Source organism: Rutilus rutilus (genome assembly GCF_951802725.1).
Source record: "Rutilus rutilus genome assembly, chromosome: 5".
Classification (NCBI taxonomy): domain Eukaryota; kingdom Metazoa; phylum Chordata; class Actinopteri; order Cypriniformes; family Leuciscidae; genus Rutilus; species Rutilus rutilus.
The window spans coordinates 40,009,002-40,028,006 of record NC_140213.1 but is presented as its reverse complement, the minus strand read 5'-3'; the positions used below and the strand labels follow the sequence as shown (position 1 = coordinate 40,028,006).

General features: G+C 36.8%; 1 protein-coding gene across 1 annotated transcript; it reads right to left on the bottom strand.

Moving 5' to 3' along the window:
* Nucleotides 1-936: 936 nt before the first annotated feature.
* swap70b (switching B cell complex subunit SWAP70b) lies at nt 937-18,793 on the bottom strand. Its single transcript, XM_084408543.1, has 12 exons — nt 18,640-18,793; nt 17,840-17,980; nt 12,182-12,355; nt 11,189-11,416; nt 8,969-9,115; nt 8,722-8,830; nt 7,550-7,731; nt 5,322-5,429; nt 4,612-4,778; nt 2,581-2,779; nt 2,312-2,408; nt 937-1,821 (listed from the first exon to the last, which is right to left on the bottom strand). The coding sequence occupies exons 1-12, from the start codon at nt 18,733-18,735 to the stop codon at nt 1,703-1,705; spliced, it is 1,767 nt and encodes a 588-aa protein (XP_084264669.1). The 5' UTR covers nt 18,736-18,793; the 3' UTR covers nt 937-1,702.
* Nucleotides 18,794-19,005: the final 212 nt, after the last annotated feature.

Genomic DNA, 19,005 nt, shown 5'->3' with positions numbered 1-19,005 from the left:
TACAGCGCCCCACACATTTCCAATGTAAATCTGTGGTTAAATCTGTGGTGAAATATGGAACTGCAGCGTGCATTGGGCAGATTTCAGACTGCCCCGCTTTACTTTTACATTACCTCACGTAAACCTCGCTCCAGTCCGCTTCAGAAATGTGTCTCTAGCATCAGGTCAGTAACTAGTTGGCATGTCTGTTCTTCCTATGTGGAGTAACATATCAAATTAATGAAAGTTTCATGCTCATGCGAATAGCCGATCTATACAGTAGTTCTGTTGTGTTTGTTCTGATAATAGACATATGACTTTGTTTTCCTCACTGGAATTCCTACACAACTTGCAACATTCTAAAACAACATTCGGAGGCAGTTTATACTACATTAAGGCAATTCTAAGATGACATTCGTACGTGTGTAGCCTACTGAAGTCTGTCAATCATCATTAGAGCGCCACCCTCAGGCTGAATAACGCAAGGACGTTGGAATTCTGCCAAAAGTCTGTCTGATGTGTTCAGCGATTACAATATAAAGCGTGATTTAACTAAATATAGATATAGATATAGATAAAACAAAAGGTCTATCATAAACTAGCGCTAAGGCCCAGAATCTGCCTTACCTACATTTACGGCCAGGCAGGAGCAACTACTGAAACAGATGATTACTCGTGACATACCGACATAAAAGCTTTTTTGAGTTCTCAAATTTAAATCCTCCAACAAATTTGTCCAATATGTATTTAAACATTTCAGCAATTAGTCAGGTCCCTTTTCAGCCCAAGTTTCCTTCACATCCAATATCCAACCATTTCTACAAGCAGGGCTGTAAATACAGTAATCTAGCGACCCCTCGTGGAGGGTTACCATTAAAACCTTTCACCTTTCATGCACTGAACTCCGGTATCAAGGCAGTAGGTTCTATAACACAGAAAATAAATAATTTACAACTATTAAATAATGCCTTTTTATTGAATGATAAACAATACAGTATCAGGACTTAATTCTGGGCATTAGTTTGTGGCAAACACATAAGTTTGGTACTGTATTGTAACTGACTGAATAATCCCCAAAAACACAGATGTGGAAATGAGTTTTGTTAACAATTATCTGCAATCATGTCTCCTTGAATGAGAATGGGTACAACTGCTATGTGAACTGTTCTTGCAAAAGTACTATAAATTATCAGAATGTTTTTCATTAGTCCATTTTACATGATAGATGATAAACATTTTTAATACATTTAAAGAAACTAAAAACTAAATTAGAGATGACTGCAATGTATGCATAAGTGCACTTTGTAAAAAGTTACTTGGTCAGTAAGGTTTTTCACTTCATTTTTTTTTTTTTACTTTTATAAAAATAAAAATAGGGTTTAAAATCCATGAACTACGGGGAAGAAACATCTGCCATTACTTTGGTGGAAATGCACCAAAATGAACACATTCACAAGATGTAGAACATCATACAAAAATGTATAAAATCACTTCAAAGCAGAGGGCCAAATGACACTGGAATGTTACAGTATAGATTTCAATGGTGAGACACGATTCTTCAGATGAAGCCAGGCTAAACTTGACCCTATGTAAAGTCAAGTGGCCTACAGGTTTAGTGTGGTCAGACTAACCCCACAGAGGCAGCATACATACTTCACTAGTGACTTTATCTACAGTAACGGTGTATTAACAGCACAGTATAACTAACAAAACTTCAACAGCACTACTGTGGTGTAGCGGGCCTGTTTTTCTTGACCTGCCAGTCCTTTTCTCTCAGACTCAGTTCTGCCTCTGTGAATGCCGCAGGTCCCCAGTTTGTGATTTTCTGAGGGTGCTTAGGACCTGAAAAAAAATGTGATAAATAAGATATGAAAATGAATGAATTCAGCAGACACTAATCTAAATGTACTCACAAATTAGATTAATATGAACATTAACAGTCAAATGCATTTTTATGGCACTATTTGATCAGTAAATAATAATAATAAACCGTTAATATTATTTAAAAAAATACACGGTTATCATTGTTGTTTATTATTATTAATACAGACAATAATTACATCGATAATAATAGCGAATTTGTTGTAATTAGTAATAATAATAATAATAGAAATGTTATAAATCAAAAAATTATGGTCCATCGCAGTATATTACATAATTGGTGTGAAGGGGTTAATATAGATGCATTGTGCATTATTATCTTTTGTTGTCAAAAATGTGTGCGGTCTCGATGTGAATAAGGCTTAACCTAAAAATGATAGTCGTATGTGAAAAGATCAGGTGCTGGTAAATAAATGTTAAATAAAAGTGCTTAAATTAAAAAATAGGTCACCTGGCTGAATGAGCCGTATGAGTCCCTCATGGTGGGTCACCTTGTCTTTCCAGCTTTTTGTATTATTAGCAGCATCTGCTAGTTTCTTCATCACCTCCTGCTCAGACAAAAACATACAAACCCACCATGAGAAGTAGCAATATAAAAGAGTGGTTACATTGAACCAATCCAGCCACTAGATGGCAATCTACACAGGAACATTTTTGAGAGCAAGAACGATCACAACTTGAGTATAATTAGCCTGCAGCTATGTTATTCTAGTGTCTTACCTCATATTGCTCCAGAGCCCCCTGTCTGTCCGCCTCGAGCTGCTGCAGCTGCTGCATGGCGGACTCCAAAGCGCTTTCCTTTGCCAGCCGTTCTCGTTCCAGCTCCTGCTTCTCTGCTTGTGTCTGAGAAATGGTCTGCTGTTGAAACAGGTGTATCTGCTCCAGCTCTGCACGCTTGGATGCCTCCTCCTCCAACAGACTGCAGCAGACAGAGATGCACATGCTTACATTTAAAAAAAAAAAAAAATCATTTTCAAATGCTACGATATTATACTATATTTACAAGCTATTTAGATCTTTATGATAAAAGTGTCGGGAGGAAGTGGTAAATCCTTGTCGCAAGCTCTTGCGTTACTGCTGTGCCACAAAAAAAGTATATATTATGAACAATTTTTCATAGTGTGTTAATGAAATAACACTGTTCAAATTCACTCTTAAACTGGTACTGGCAGTGTTGGGGTAACACATTACAAGTTACATAATCAGAATATTTTTATCAAATAACCAGTAAAGTAACGCATACACTGTCACTTTTAAATTTACACAAAAATCTGAGTTCATTTTTCAAAAAAGTAATTTAAGTTACTGTGCCTTCCCATTTATAGACTGACACCTCTTCTTCTGTCCCAAATGTTGAGAGAAATCGGGAGTAAGTGCAGAGGCGTTGTGTTTAAACATGATGGCTAATGAAGTTCTAGAATAAATGTGAGCACGCATTTACTCATCTGACTTGCACAAAAACGGATTCAGTATTCCTTAAAATGAACAAAAACAGTGAAATGCAAACTCCGAATACCTACAATAATTAAATGTTAAATGACACAAATATACTAATATGCTTTTGCTGCTGATCTTTGATGATCCAATTCAACCATGAGCAAAATGACTTTAGAGAAACATCACATTTGTGTTTAATTATTTTTATTTTTTTTAATCGCTGAAGTAAGAGTGTTGTTGTTGTGCTATGTCCCAATTTGCCTACTTACGCCCTAAAAGTGTACTCTTTTTGTGAAGAAAAAGTACATACTTTTGAGTGTGTAGCAAAGAGTGGACAAGCTTTGGGACATACTATCATGTCATTGAATTGCGTCTTTTAACAGACTCTCTGTCGCACACATCCTGTCACTAAACTGGCCTGTCAATCAACAGTTAAAATCCTACACATTTCATTTCATTTCATTTCATTTCCTACTGTATTAGAGAGAAAAGAAGTCGCACATTGATCTGCCAGTTGTGTATCTTTCATGTGGAGAACTCTCCTCGTGTGTTTGCTTTACAATGCATTTAAAATTTTGGCCAAATGGATGTTTATAAAAGTCCACATTGATGTTGCAGAATATAACGCACATAACGTTACATAACAACCCTGCAAAGTACTGACATACGGTTACAAATGTGAAGTAAAGTAAATTTAAGATACATTTTTACTGTATATAAACTCATGTGACCTAAAATAGACTGTATAAAGCAAGCGTGTACACATTGAATTGTATATATTTTAAACAGAATGGACTTTGTGAGCCAAGATGTGCGGCCATGTAAATGAGGGGAATTCACACACGGTTAATAGTGCAGATTGTGTCAGTTTGGGTAAAGTGATGAGCTTGCGATGGGTCAGCACAAACACAGGAAGAGAGATGGCTTTAGCGGGGTGAGACAGGGAACAGGAACTGCAGACTTGAACAGACATCATGTGTTTGTGACGCGCACTGCAGCTTCCCACCTTACAAGGAAATGGACGGCCTTTAGCTTGCCCCATTCCAGGTGCCACATGACCTTCATGTCTCAACTGTGATCTTATTCTCACATAAACTACAGTGAGGAACTAAATAAATAGGCTTGGAAGAGACAGACTCTCTTTACTGAAGTACAGTAACAAAGTATTCTGTTCATATGTGAAAATCAGTCTCCTATCAAATATTTTGAATAGGCTAATTCATTTTATGTTATTTTGTCTGTATTTCTTCAACTATATTGCTGAAATAGGGCACCAAAATGGTCAGAAACGGCCTTGACTTTTTACATATTCACCTGGCCTGTAGCTTTCTGACAGTTTCCTCATCCTGTCTGGCCTGTCTTTCGTCCTCTAGTGCTTCTTCTAAGCGGTGGTACATGCTCTCCAGCTCACGTACGCGCTGCAGATACTGCTCTAACTCACTGGACTTTTGAGCCACCTGTTCCTCCATTTGCTGCCGCACCTAAAACACACAAAATTATAAATAAAAAAATCCTTTTTTCTTCAGAACACATAAGAAGATATTTCAAAGAATGTTTTAATTGTCGAAACAACACCGGACCCCATTGACTTTCATTGGACAACATTTTTTTTTCTAAATATCTTTTGTGTTCCACTTCCACAGAAGAAAGTAAAGTCATTCAGGTTTGGAACCACATGATGATGACCAAATGATGACAAACTTCATTTTTAGGTGAACTCTCCCTTTAAAAAATGCCATAAAATCTAAAGTACCAGTGCAGAGAAAATGAGACTTGTTTTTTATTTATTTTTTTATGTGTGACTGTGTGCAAATTTGTGCTTCCACATTTCCAGTTAAAATAGTAGAAAGCAGAACATATGCTGTAGTGTACTTCCTGTAATAATCACCCATGGAGCTAAAGTAATCAATTGGTCAGATTAACATCTCTAGGTGCATGACATCAAAACCATAGAAGAGTGAGTGCTATGTCAATAGAAAGCTAGTCAAACAGTCACCAATAAGGTATACAGAGAAAACAAGTACCATTTTTTCTTTCTCCATTTCCTCCCGGTAGAGATCCTGCAGCTCGTTCTGGGTCTGCAGACGTCTGCGTTCCTCTTCTGTTGCGTCGGCTGCGGCCTCCTCCAGTTTCTGTGCAACACAAAGACTTAATTTGTAAAACAAAAAAAAACAGATACACGTGTTGAACTGGATTTTACGAGTTGGCTATTAAAGGAGGAAACAAGCAACTTCTCTTCACTGGATCATAATACCACTACCCAGAATGCAAGTGGTCAGAGATGGGCAGTACCATCTGGATTAGGGCCAGTAAAAGTGTATCATATGCAAACTTTAGCATAGCAGGATCTTTCAGCAAACCAAACACAAATAAACCACAGAACCACTAAAACTGACACATCCAAGCCCATAACATGCACAATGTTGTAAAGGCCAGAATAGAATTTTTTATTTCTAGTTAAATATAAACAGCAACAATATCCTCCATTTACACAGCTGACCACAGTCTCACTCCTCAATCACTGTCTATATGGTTGTGGTCAGATGGCAGGTCAGTGTGAGATCCCAGGTGGCCGTGCTGAGTGACAGGGCAGGTATTGTTCCAGTATGAACTCCTCAGGGTTTGGAACGGCCCTCTCTAGCTCTCTCCCCAGGCCCCTATTGTCCTGCCATGTATTAGAGGACAGGGGGAGAGGCACTGACACATCAATGCTGGACTGTTCTCCATTCAGACAACAGTTCAGACACAACTGGACCAGACAATGAGAACTTGTCATCACCGTAAATTAAATGATTGTTCCCAGTTAACACTGTATTTACTGTGCCACTGGTTTTCTATCAGAGAATATTGTGTTGCGTGTAATATACTGTAATCAGCTGTTAGTTTTTTCTTCTGCTGAACACAAAAGAAAGTATTTGGAAGAATGCCGGTAATAATAGTTGATGGACCCAATTGACTTTTTTTTTTTTTTACATACTATGGAAGTCAATGGGGTCTATATCAACTGTTAGGAAACCCATATTCTTCAAAATATCTTCTTTTGTGTTCAGCAGAAGAATAAAAATTCATACAGGTTTGGAACAGCTTGAGGGTGAGTAAATGAATTTTCATTTTTCTACATTAAATGCTTAAACTGAAAGCATGCAGGCAAATGAATAAATACATAAAACACTGTTTAAATTTTTATTTGTCTGTGTTTATAGACTAAGTAAACCAATAATTAATATAGAATATTTATTATAGTTTTAAATGTTTGAATGTTTATAGTGGTTCTTGTGTATAGCTAGTCAAAGAATCAAGTCTTAATTATTGATTTATATTTGTATGCCAAAAGGTTAATTTAGTATTGCTTAAAGTCTATAAACGCAGACAAACGAAAGACAGATTCCTTTACTGCACATTACTCAACATTAAAATCTCAGTCTTGGTTGATTAGTCGATGTGCTAAATCTGTTCACGGTCATGCTTATCTTACAGATTTAAATCCACTTGCTGATGACAAAACCCATTGGGGATAAGTCTGGCTAAACCCTGATTTAACAATATTAAATCACTCAACCAGAAAATATAATTAGGATAACGAGAATTGAGATGAAAGAAGGTTAAGAGGGGTTAAATGAGAAAACACTATTTCTCCAAACTCCAAACCCCCGACTCTCACACATACATACTAAACTCACTTCTTTGCTCAATCCACATCTCTCTATAGGGTGTGAAACCACACACTCGAGCTAATCTGATTTCAGCTTTCAGTACAGGCTGTTTAGGATGAAACAACTTCTGCTGAAAGTTTGTGTAGAGGGCCTGAATAGGGAAGGTGGTACTTGAAATCAAAGTGTCAAAATCAAAATTCATGAACAGCAGAGAGAGAATTTACAAAGAACTGGGGAAACATGAATGGTCAGTGTGGAAAAAGACAAAGTTCCTGTTTCACACACTAAACTGCTGTGCATTATGTTTGTAGTTTTGTTCACAATACCTTATCTTTTCATTTCAAATGCTAATTGTTTTTGCCATTCCATGCATGACTAAATACAGGTTTTTCTACAAGTCCCAAAGTTGCAGTCAAATTTTCCAGAGATGGTGACTTTTTGCAAGGATTGCTTTTTTTAATCACAAAGTAACAAAATCAAATATAAATGAAACTGAAAATGTAGAAGGAACAAAACATGCAATTTTCAGAAAAAGGTCTGAGAGACATTTGTTTGTTGAGTTGCTAGAAACTCAGCAGCTGTTGTAGAACATTACAGACCTTCCTCATGGCCTCCAGCTCTCTCTGTTTGTTCTCATTGGCCGTCTGCAGCTCTCTCATCCTCAGCTCCAGTTCTTCCTGCTCAGCCTGTTGTTTCTGTCGTAACTCTCGCCGTTTCTGCCGTGCCTCGTGGTGTGGAGCCGGACGTCCGATCTTCAGGAGTGTGACACAAGTCTGAATAGCTGAGTGGGCATAAATGACAGAAATTATTCAATATTTCTATATTAACAAGTTAACTCTCACAAAAATGTAATATACTAACCTGACAATGAATAACAATAAAGGATAATGAAACAATATAAACAGTATGCGCTCCAGTACACTTTTCTCAGACCTACTCATTCTTTATTAGAGTATTTACCACATTTTATAATAATAGTAAAGTATTCAAAACTACTGTACCACTACACAAGATTTCGGTTTCAAATAAATGCTGTTCTTTTAAACTTCCTATTCAAAGAATCGCGAAACGTTTTCACAAAACTATTAAGCAGCACAACTATTTTCAACATTGATAATGATAACAAATGTTTTTTGAGCACCAAATCAGCCTATAAGTTATATTTCATCGTAACACAACTATAATTATATTGAAGTATGTTGCATTAATTGTATTATAAAATCCATTTATAAAATTATATAATAATACAATTTCATTTCATTTTAAATACATTCCCATCATATGCAGTTAAAGGGTAAGAAAAGCTGCGTTGTAGCTTCAGCTGCGAGGTTTCTCTGAATAACGCAGATAAGCGTATGTACAGCTGGCCCATGAGAGGTTTGTAATCTGGGTCTAAAAGGTGTTTATTGTGAGAACTGGTGAGAATGGCACACTTGGCATTGCTTGAGAAACAGACAATAGCGCGTCTGCAAACAGCGGCAAGTTTGACGAGAGTGACGAGAAGCTGTAAGGAAAGGGTGTGCGGAAAGCCCTTATATGGAGATGGTTTGTTCCTGTTTTATGTAAATGACTAACCCCGGGCACACTGTTGCTCATTTAGAATACTCCAAATTCAATAACATCAGAACGATGTTAAGAACAGTGTGAATTACGAACGTGTTGTGAATTAGGCAGTGAGACGTTCTCCTGTGCGCACAAATACGAAATAATCCACGCAAATTATTAGTGAATGAGAAAAACCAAATTTTTGATTGGATGTTTCATATCTCACCTTGAATCCACTCTTGTTTTTTCTTCTTATCAGAGGCGCTGATTTCAAAGCTTTTGTCAGAGCACTTAACGTAGAAAAGGCACTTTTTGCCCTCCTTATCGGGTAAGGACTGCAGAGGAATGCATGAGGTCATCACAAGAAGAGGAAAAGGAAATGCAGCTATGAGAATGATGTCACCATAACAACTGCAGACACATTTCACTTATAGTAAAAGCCAAGCTGAGATGTTTACAAAAAACATTCTTGCCTCAACACAACAGTTTCCATCTAGTAGTATGTCTCCTTTCTTCTCTGTAAGATCTTCACTGGCATAGTATGAAATTACATTGGGTTTCAACAGGAACCACCGCTCGGTCCAGTTCTTCCTTTTGTGGCCCTTTTTCATCATGTAACCCTGTAACAGGTCAAAGGAACATGTCACATTGCAGTTCAGTTGACTGTTCCCTGCTGGTGGAGCCAACCACTGGAAACAACAGTGAGTCCTGCTCCTCAAATTATCTATGAGTCACTCTGTATCACTGCTACAAGTGCTAAATGGACCAAAAAGTCTGGATACCCATGCTGACTCACATGCTCTTTTTTTTTCTAAGGCGTCTTTAACACTGAATGCACATTTCAAGCCATGTAAGTATTGCATCCTGTTTAAGAATCAGTTTCCTAAGACTTAGTTAATCTGTATCTTTTCCTGACTGTGACTGCACAGCTGGCCTTGGCACCAATCTCTCTCTCATTCACAGTCAAAACAGAAAACAACACTGATGCAAGTGTGCTTTGTTCACACTGGCCTCAGATCTACAAAACATACAGACATCAAAACACAGGCAACTGATTTAATGGCTGATAGCCAGATGCCAATAACAGTCATTATTAACAGTCATATTGCAGGCTACACTCTGTTAAAGGAGAACTCCGGTCAATTTTAACATTGAGCAAATTTTTTTGTACATTTGGAGTGCTGTCAGTACAGAGAACAACGACAAAAATCGGTGTTGCCTACACTGTGTTATCCTCTTTTTAAAATTTGCACCCTGTTGACTTCAATGGGGCAAGTTTTAAACCTGCTTTTAGGCTCTTAACATCCTTGATGTGTCATTACAAGTGCACAGGTCATGTGAGTGATTCCTTCGGGGTGAACGCGGGTTAATCTGACTGCAGTAGATGTGAAAGAAATATATAAAAAATGATGTTTATTCAGCCAGCGCACATACCTGTGTTTACATCCTGTTTTCGGTCGAAGTCCACAGTAGTCGATTGTCGATTGACGCGTCTATGCGCGTGAACATGTTAAGAGGCTAAGCAGGTTTAAAACTTGCCCCATTGAAGTCAACAGGGTGCAAATTTTAAAAAGAGGATAACACGGTGTAGGCAACACCGATTTTTGTCGTTGTTCTCTGTACTGACAGCACTCCAAATGTACAAAAAAATTAGCTCAATGTTAAAATTGACCGGAGTTCCCCTTTAAGACATTAACATTCCAGGTATGACTTACATTAACCATGAGGAAATTGAATTGTAACAGGTTTGGCAACAGCTGCCACAGTGAAACATTAAATCAAACCAGATTTTCCATTTTTGCATAGCAAATTAACATACTTACTGCACATAGTTTACTTTCTGAGCAAGATTTTGACTAATGGCTATACACTATTATTCAAAATGATGCATTAAATTGATCAAAAGTGACAGTAAAGACACAAGATTAAAAAAGAAAAAACAAATAAATAGAAATAACAATCCTAGAAAAATATATCATGGTTTCCACAAAAATATTAAGCAGCGCTACTGTTTTCAACAATGATAACCAGGGTTTCTGGTATCTTCAAATTAAATCTAATGCTTTTTAATGCCTTTTTTAAATGCCATTTATTTTTTATTTTTAATGCCATACATGATCCATGACTAACCACAGATATTATATATATATATATACAGTACCAGTCAAAAGTTTGGAAACATTACTATTTTTAATGTTTTTGAAAGAAGTCTCTTATGCTCATCAAGCCTGCATGAAAAAAAACAGTAATATTATGAAATATTATTACAATTTAAAATAATGGTTCTCTTTTTTTAATATACTTTAAAATGTAATTTATTTTTGTGATGCAAAGCTGAATTTTCATCAGCAAGTACTCCAGTCTTTGGTGTCTTATGATCCTTCAGAAATCCTAAAGAAACTTGTCTCCTAACTACTTTTACCTCAGTGAAAATTTTATTTAAAATGTTTTTGAACCCTAGCTCATCTCATTTGCTGTGGGTGACGCAACACTTTTGTCAAAAATATGAAAGGAAAAAATTGCCAAATAATACCATTTTCAAAGTTTGATAGCCAAATAGAAATATTTATGGCCAGCAGATTTTCTCAATTCTAAGGCCAATGGAAGTTATGGCAAAAGGTACATTTTGGACCCTGTATGTATGTGTATACTGTATACAGTTTATATTATACTGGAGCCATACTCCTTCTTACCTGTTTGAGCACATCCAGAATAAGTTCCTGGAACACTTCATTAATGCCCATGGAGAGGGTCTGGCGGTCCATGCCCTTACTGAAGTGACCCATACCCACCAACTCGATAATCTCCCACACGATCAGACACTGGTTCTTGCTGCTCAGCTGGAGCTTGTACTCTTCAAATTTTTCTTCGATCCAGCTGCCACCCATGGTATCCGTTAGCTTACGAAGGAAGTACTCTATCTGAGAACAAACATAATTATATCAATACTTTTTTTTTAATACTTCAATGAAATATGTCGAAACGGAAAGAACAAAAGCACGTTCTTTAGAAACGTGATGAGTAAGATGTGTGACTAAGATGTGTGACTAAGATGATGAAGTTTGAGTTTTCTTTGGCACATTCAGTAATTGTATTTATATGACTAAGAAAGGGATAATGATACTGATATAGTTCCCTCTCTATTAAAATATCACAGATATCACAGTGACATAAAATAACAGCAAGCTGACAACTTCCTTCTTACAGACTGATCACAATCATAACTAGAATGGGAGAACAGAAGTTCATAAAACAGAAGTACCAGAGAATAAACTGTATACTGTATTTTCCCAAAAACATTCGGGAATTTTGTTCCTTTTTTTTTTTTTTTTTTTTTGTCCTTATAAGTTGTTGTTGCTTTTTTGTATTGTTCTGTGTTGGTCAAAATAAAAATAAAAATATAATATAAAAAAAAAAAAACATTCGGGAATACTGGGGAATTATGATTTGAATGCCTAGAAAAGTCAGGAAAATTGATAAAATATTTGAATTGTTACAATTGTTGAATACAAATTGTTATTAAGCTCTAAAATATTTTGTCAGAACGCAACTGCTCTTTGTGTGAAATTAAATTATTATTTATAAAAATATTTCACAAACGACGTAAAAAAATCATGAAAATAATTGGTCAAAAGGTGTGGAAGCCCTGTTTTAGACAATTTTGTTTCAGAATTTATCATTCTCACCTCATCAGCGACCATGACCAACGGATATTTATCCTCAGACAGGAAGTTGAAAATGCACCAGATCTTAAATGCATCATCATCTGAGATAAGAAGGTGGTTTCTGTTTAGATTTTTTCTGGCACACAGTGTCCAACACATCCTGTTAAAATCCATTCGGTCAAAGTTGTCCTGGACCTGCAGGGGGAAAAAAGTCCTCATGAGACCTTATGGAACTGAAAATGCAAAAAAAAAAAAAAAAAAAATGGCCAGAATAAAGTGTTAGATAGGTTCAACTCTAAGCAGATTTGATGTACAGATCAGAATGAACAAAATGTCCTGATTCTGGTTTACAAGTGCAAAGAAGGCCTGAAACCTATTCAAAGCACACACAACACTGCAAATAAGACATGTTTTCCCCTCAGTACTTAACTAGAGTTCCCATGGATACTTTTGGAGAATTCTGGGCACAGTTTGCAACCAGTGCCCATCTGAATAGTGCATCTAAAACATTCAGTTGGGAAAACTGCAAAACATTTTAGCAAAGCAAGCTTTGAGCCGTTAACACGACAGCGTTTTCAACTAAAAACTAAAAACTATTGTATGCGTTTTGGCCATTCATTTACATGACGACAGCATTTTGGGGGCCTGAGAACACAAACTTTGGAAAATGTGTTACAAAGTGCAAGATTTTGAAAACAATGCTGTTATAGAGTGGTGAAGGTATGATGTCAGAACGATTCATTCTAATTCGCCGCTGGTTCCTTCATATCTAAATAAAGACAAATTCAAGTCAAGTCAAGTCAACTTTATTTATATAGCGCTTTTCACAATACAGATTGTAGCAAAGCAGCTTCACAGTATTAAATAAAATAGTACATCAGTGTTAGTTTCTAGTGTAAAACGTCCACGTTTGGTAAAGCTGATCAATAGTATTGTTGATTGATTAATTAAATTAAGTATCCCCAACTGAGCAAGCCAAAGGCAAATTCTCTCAATAACAAATGCGGAACAGTTAGTTCATGCGTTCATGGCCTCAAGGCTAGATTTATTGTAATGCTCTACTGGGTGGTTGCACTGCACGCTTAAAAAAAGCTAGAGTTCTTACTAGACCCAGGAAGTATGACCACACTACCCAAGTTGTGTCAACACATCATTGGCTCCCTATAACACATCTCATACATTTTAAAATCATTGCTAATTACTTACAAAGCACTAAATGGTTTAGCTCAGTACTTGAGCAAGCTCTTAATGCATTATAGTCCTTCACATCCACTGCGATCTAAAAATTCTGGCAAGTTGATAATACCTAGAATATCAAAATAAACTGGAAGATCCTTTTCCTATTTAGCACCCAAACTCTGGAATTGGTCCTAGTCTTGTTCAGGAAGCAGACACACTCTGTCAGTGTAAATCTAAACTAAAAACACATCTCTTTACCATGGCATACAACACATGATCAAATTATATGATTCAAATCAGTTAAATTATTGTTAGGCTGCATAAATTAGGTCAACCGGAACAGGGAACACTTCCTATTACACCCGATGTACTTGTTACATCGTAAGAAGAATGGCACCTACGCTAATATTAGTCTGTATGTCTCATCCTTATCCCAAAGTTACCGTAGTCGGTCTGATCCGGTTGAAATCCAGATCAGATGGTGGACCTGCAATTAGACACAACCAAAACGCACCCCTGAATGTCTATAGCAGAGACCGGGTCTACAAGAAAATCCCCTGCGAAGGCCTCGTCGAAATGACAGCCATCGGCACAGATCCTCAGCAGAGGCCACAAGAACCAGACAGGTCCTCGCACAGACATTAATAATTTTCCTGTTATCACGGTTAAGCTGCTTTGAAACAGTCTGTATTGTATAAAGTGCTATATCATTAAAGGTGACTTGACTTGACTTGAAGTTTTATCCTACAATGCACACTGCACACACTCACACCCCAAGCTGTCAGTTACTCTCAGTTACTTACTTATTAAAAACGTATGTTTTCAAAAATGAACATAACTGCTTCAAAATGCGTGTTTTTGCTATGTGTGTGTGTGTAATTTATGCTGTAGAACACAATGTCAAAGTATGGTCAAGTTATGTTTACAACACGGCTTTATTTTACACACACAAAAAAAAAACCCAGAGGAAAACCTCGAAGGAACCAGCGGCGAATTAGATCACCAAGTTCTCACGTCATACCTGCACCACTCTATTGTCTCCGTGACATGTAAACTACAAAAACGCGAATTTGTAAAACCGGTGACGTCATGTCCTAAAAAAAAAAAAACTGACAAACCTAATTAAACAAAAGTAGTTATGCCTTTAAATGATAGGGCAAAATTCTAATTATAAAGTAGCCTACTGAATGTGTATTGAACACAAGTCTGACAAAAGCTAATGAAAGCTAGTCTATTCTGGAACATATTACAGTCATTATTCAATATAAACCTACCACATATAAATAAGACCCATATACATTATTGACAAATAATAAGAAAAGATAAAATACAAATGAAAAGAAATAACCTGGGGTGCGTTAGCCAACTTTGGTTGCAGGTTCCATTGAACTCTATTGGTAACGACGTAACTTGAGACCACAGTTGACTTTGGGAAACCCCAGGTCAGCAGCACAATAACAGCTCAACAAATATCTACAACATTTTAACAGCTGTTGTTCGCAAATGTTGCATGTTTTGTTTTTAAATTGATTATCTTTTCAGCTCCAAAGGAAGAAAAAAAAAATCTAATTTCAATCCCTCCAGTAGAATGGATAAAAAAATAAGCCCAGCAAATATACAAATTACACAACTTGAAACTACAGTTGACAGTTATAGCCCTACAGTATTTAGACTCGAGTCCTTGTGGAGTAATGTTTGCAACAAAAGAGACCAGACAACTCCCATTAAAGGGTTAGTTCACCCAAAAATGAAAATTCTGTCAGTAATCACTCACCCTCATGTTGTTCCAATGTTGTTCATGTTGTTCTGTGTTGCACGTCACCACGTAGGCTCACTATTGGGCGATGCTGGTCATGTGTGTGATACGTGGTGACGTGCAACACAGACGCGCTACGCTTAAACACTACGTGAAAAGACTCGAGGACCAGAGAGAAGGAAATGAAAAGTGGAATAAAGTCGTTATTTTTGTTTGTTTTTGCGCACAAAAAGTATTCTCGACGCTTTATAAACTTAAGATTGAGCCACTGGAGTCACTTGGACTATATTAACGATCTCTTTAATACATTTTCTGGGCCAGCAAGTTATAGTGTCCATAAGCCTGTGGAGGAGTGATCCAGCTCTCAGATTTCATCAAAAATATCTTAATTTGTGTTCTGAAGATGAACGAAAGTCAAGTTACGGGGTTGGAACAACATGAGGGTGAGTAATTACTGACAGAATTTTCATTTTTGGGTGAACTAACCCTTTAAACACTGTGTCACTGTAATCCACTGTAAACTCAAGCGCCGTCTCAGTTGCAGTTGTGTAAGTCTGTTTGTTTTGAAATGGCAGCTCCTCTTTACTAATATATGTGCCAGATTTGATCCCTCGCTTACACGCACACCTCCCATCGCGCCCCTGCTTTCTCCGGGAGCCTCACAATAGGGGCCTTGTGGAGACCTGAGAGGCCAGTGGAGCCTCTGTTCTTCTCCAGATGAAGCTGTTCATTTGTATTCAGTGGAGCTTGGGCTCCATCACATTCATAAATAGACTTGATCACGCCTGTGAATAACTGCTTTATGGTTTCTCTGACTGTATAAAGTGTTTGGGATGAGCAAGACAGCTACAGCTGAAACCTAGTCACTGCAATCAGTTCTTTGAGTGAATATTTCTAACTATAGAAGATTTACATGTATATTTGACCTGTAATAATGTCACAAACTGAATATTGTGAGCTAGAAGTTCACAAAACAGTGTCAACTAACTTCAACAACTTTAATATAACAAAGAAGTAAGGAATAAAAACCAATTGCACGTACATTATCTCACTATAACAGCTACTGGAATGGGCATAAAGTATAAATTTTTACTTTACAAAGTATTTTATTATGTGAGGTGAAAGACAGAGTCATCTAAAATACATTAAACTAGCACATGTAGAAAATCAATTGCCTGGGACAATGGTCAAGTATACACTTTAGTGGATCTCCAAGGCTGCATTTTATAATTACAGTAATAATAATAATAATAAAACATTATATTGTAAAACATAAGGATTTAAAATGGCTGTGGTCTATTTTAATATTAACAGTTGTTCTGCTTAATATTTTTTGTGAATAAGAAAGTTCAAAAGCATTTATTTGTAACAATCTTGACTGTCACTTTTTAAAAATCAATTTAAATTATTATTACTGAAAATAGTATTACTTTTTATTAATTAATATTACTAAATCCCAAACTTTTGAAAGGTAGCATATGTTTCCTGTCATTTTGACAAGTTTTTGAGCATCATCTAACTATCATCTCAAGTAAAACATAGCTGAGCAACAAAAATATTTTGATATTGTGGCCACAGCATGTCATAGAGGAGCACAACCACACTACGTATTAGAAGAAGTGGGTCACACAGCACTAGACCATTTTGATATAGCGTCAATCTATTTTGGTCTTGTGTTGGTTTGCGCTCTTTTGTTCCTCATTTGACATCAGAGCATTTTACAGACAATGCATTTCTTGGAATCAAAAGAGCTGAAAGGCTATGAAAGATGTGGGGCATAATTTACCCACACACTGTACACAAACAAACAAAATCACACAATCATACATAGTCTTGCAATGAGAATTAAGATGTGTGACTAAGCTGTTTGTGTACTGACAGAAGGCCATGACTGTGTGTGTAGTATGTGAATGTATGAGTGTAAAAGTGAAGCACTGTAACTTGTTTTCTCCCACTGACCACAGGTTAAATTACTTGGCTGAGAATCAGAATGGAACGCGGGGGAAAGGGGAAAGGCGGGTCTCTTTGCAGCAGGGTGGAGTGAGTATTTGGTCAGTCATACAACTATACAATTAGAGGCAGAAGTGTGACCAGAAAAAGCTGACAATACGTGGCTAGTGATGTAAATGCCCCAAAGTTTGTTAAACATGAGACCTCAGACAAACATAAAACAGGCAAAGGGTATAATTTGCTTTTCCACTGTAGGAATTTTAGGCATTAAACTTCAATGTTGCTTATGATACCTTTTTCAACAACAAATCTTGCCTAAACACCAGAATTAAACTGCTTTGTGGTGCATTGAGTAATCTCTTCCCTCCTTCTGTTTCCTTTTACACAAGAAAATGAGAAATTACAAAGACAGCAATTCTTCCATGTTACTTTCAACATCATTTCTCTTGCAAAATGCAACACAAATTATCATGCTTGGATGCCTTTCATTACTTAATCTAACATTTACTTTAAAGAGATGTAAATGCACTAGTTGTTTTAGTCAAATTTAGGTAATTTGTCATCTTCATGAAACACTTTTCACATAAGAAAATGAACATCCATAAAAGAATTACAGCATTTGTGATAAAGTGCATGGCTCAGCATGAAAAACCACATACTGTTTGGAATAAGAATGGCCCTCAAAAGCATTATTTGTCAGTACAGTCAACATATATTTTATCCAGAGAAAAACTAAGATCTAAAATGTCCACATGTGGGAAATCCAGACATTTTTTCCACTCAGAAGTGCTTACCTTGTCCAGAATGAATCTGTTCAGGTAGGGCATGTATCCCTGATTGGAAACAGGACCTTCATCATCATCTCTAAAGTGTTCCTCTAGAGCTACAGGATCATGAGGGATCTTCATCACTGTGCAGAGGTTATGGGAAAGCACCTGCAAGGCACCACTGAGATTAACACCAAAACATATCCAATAAGAATTCAATAATGGAAATTCATATTCAATAATAGTTATCTAAATCAGTGCTTAAAGACTTAGGCATTTTAGAGTAGGCATAGTGTTTTGTTTTTTTTGCCGAATTCATAGTAGCACTCATGTTGTGTATTTTTGGGAGAGCCTATTAATGTGTTGGACAAAATGTTGATATAATTACCTTAATTAATTTTCATAACGCTTCCATTTCATCTGAATGTTTTTAAATATTGGGTACAGTTTTAGAGGTCTGTAACAAAGTCAACGTTTTGGGAGCGATTAGAAAATAACTAAAAGTGTTTAAGTAGTCAGGCTGCATTTGTATATTATCTAATACCTCATCTGTAACACACAGCAATAAAGACAGACCTCTGAAACAGCACTCTCTGTCCAAGAGTAGGCTACTTTATAACGTTGTGAAGTTTTGAAACAAACTAGAGTTTGAAATAATTCTAAAGAAAACGTCACATGAAACATTGTTACATTTACAGGATGTGCGCCTATGATTCACGCGTCCTTAAACACCAAGAATCTCCCGCACTGAACCATCGAAATAACTGTTACACTCCAGTGCCCAAACTTAAAAGAACAAGACCGTAAATTCAAAGGCAAAAACAAACCTTTAACTGTGACTTAGACACTTTCCCACTTTTATCCACATCCAGGGCTGTGAATGCATGCCATATTGACTTGAGAAGTTCGTCCCTTAGTCCCATTTTCAGAGGTAGTGTTTCCCGACTACTGTCTGGCGTCGCTCTTGATGTGAACTGTTTTCTCATGAGGTTTTACAATAGAGCGGTCACATGACCTTAGAACTAGAACTACACAACTCGTAGTTAGAGAGCACCACTCAGCGATGAGCGCATGCTGCTGAAAGACTTGCCAGGAATTTATGACATCAATAGTCATTAGCCAGAGTGATAATTATGAACCTTTTTTTTACATAATATGTTTCGACGACATTTCCAAACATTTTAGTACCTGCA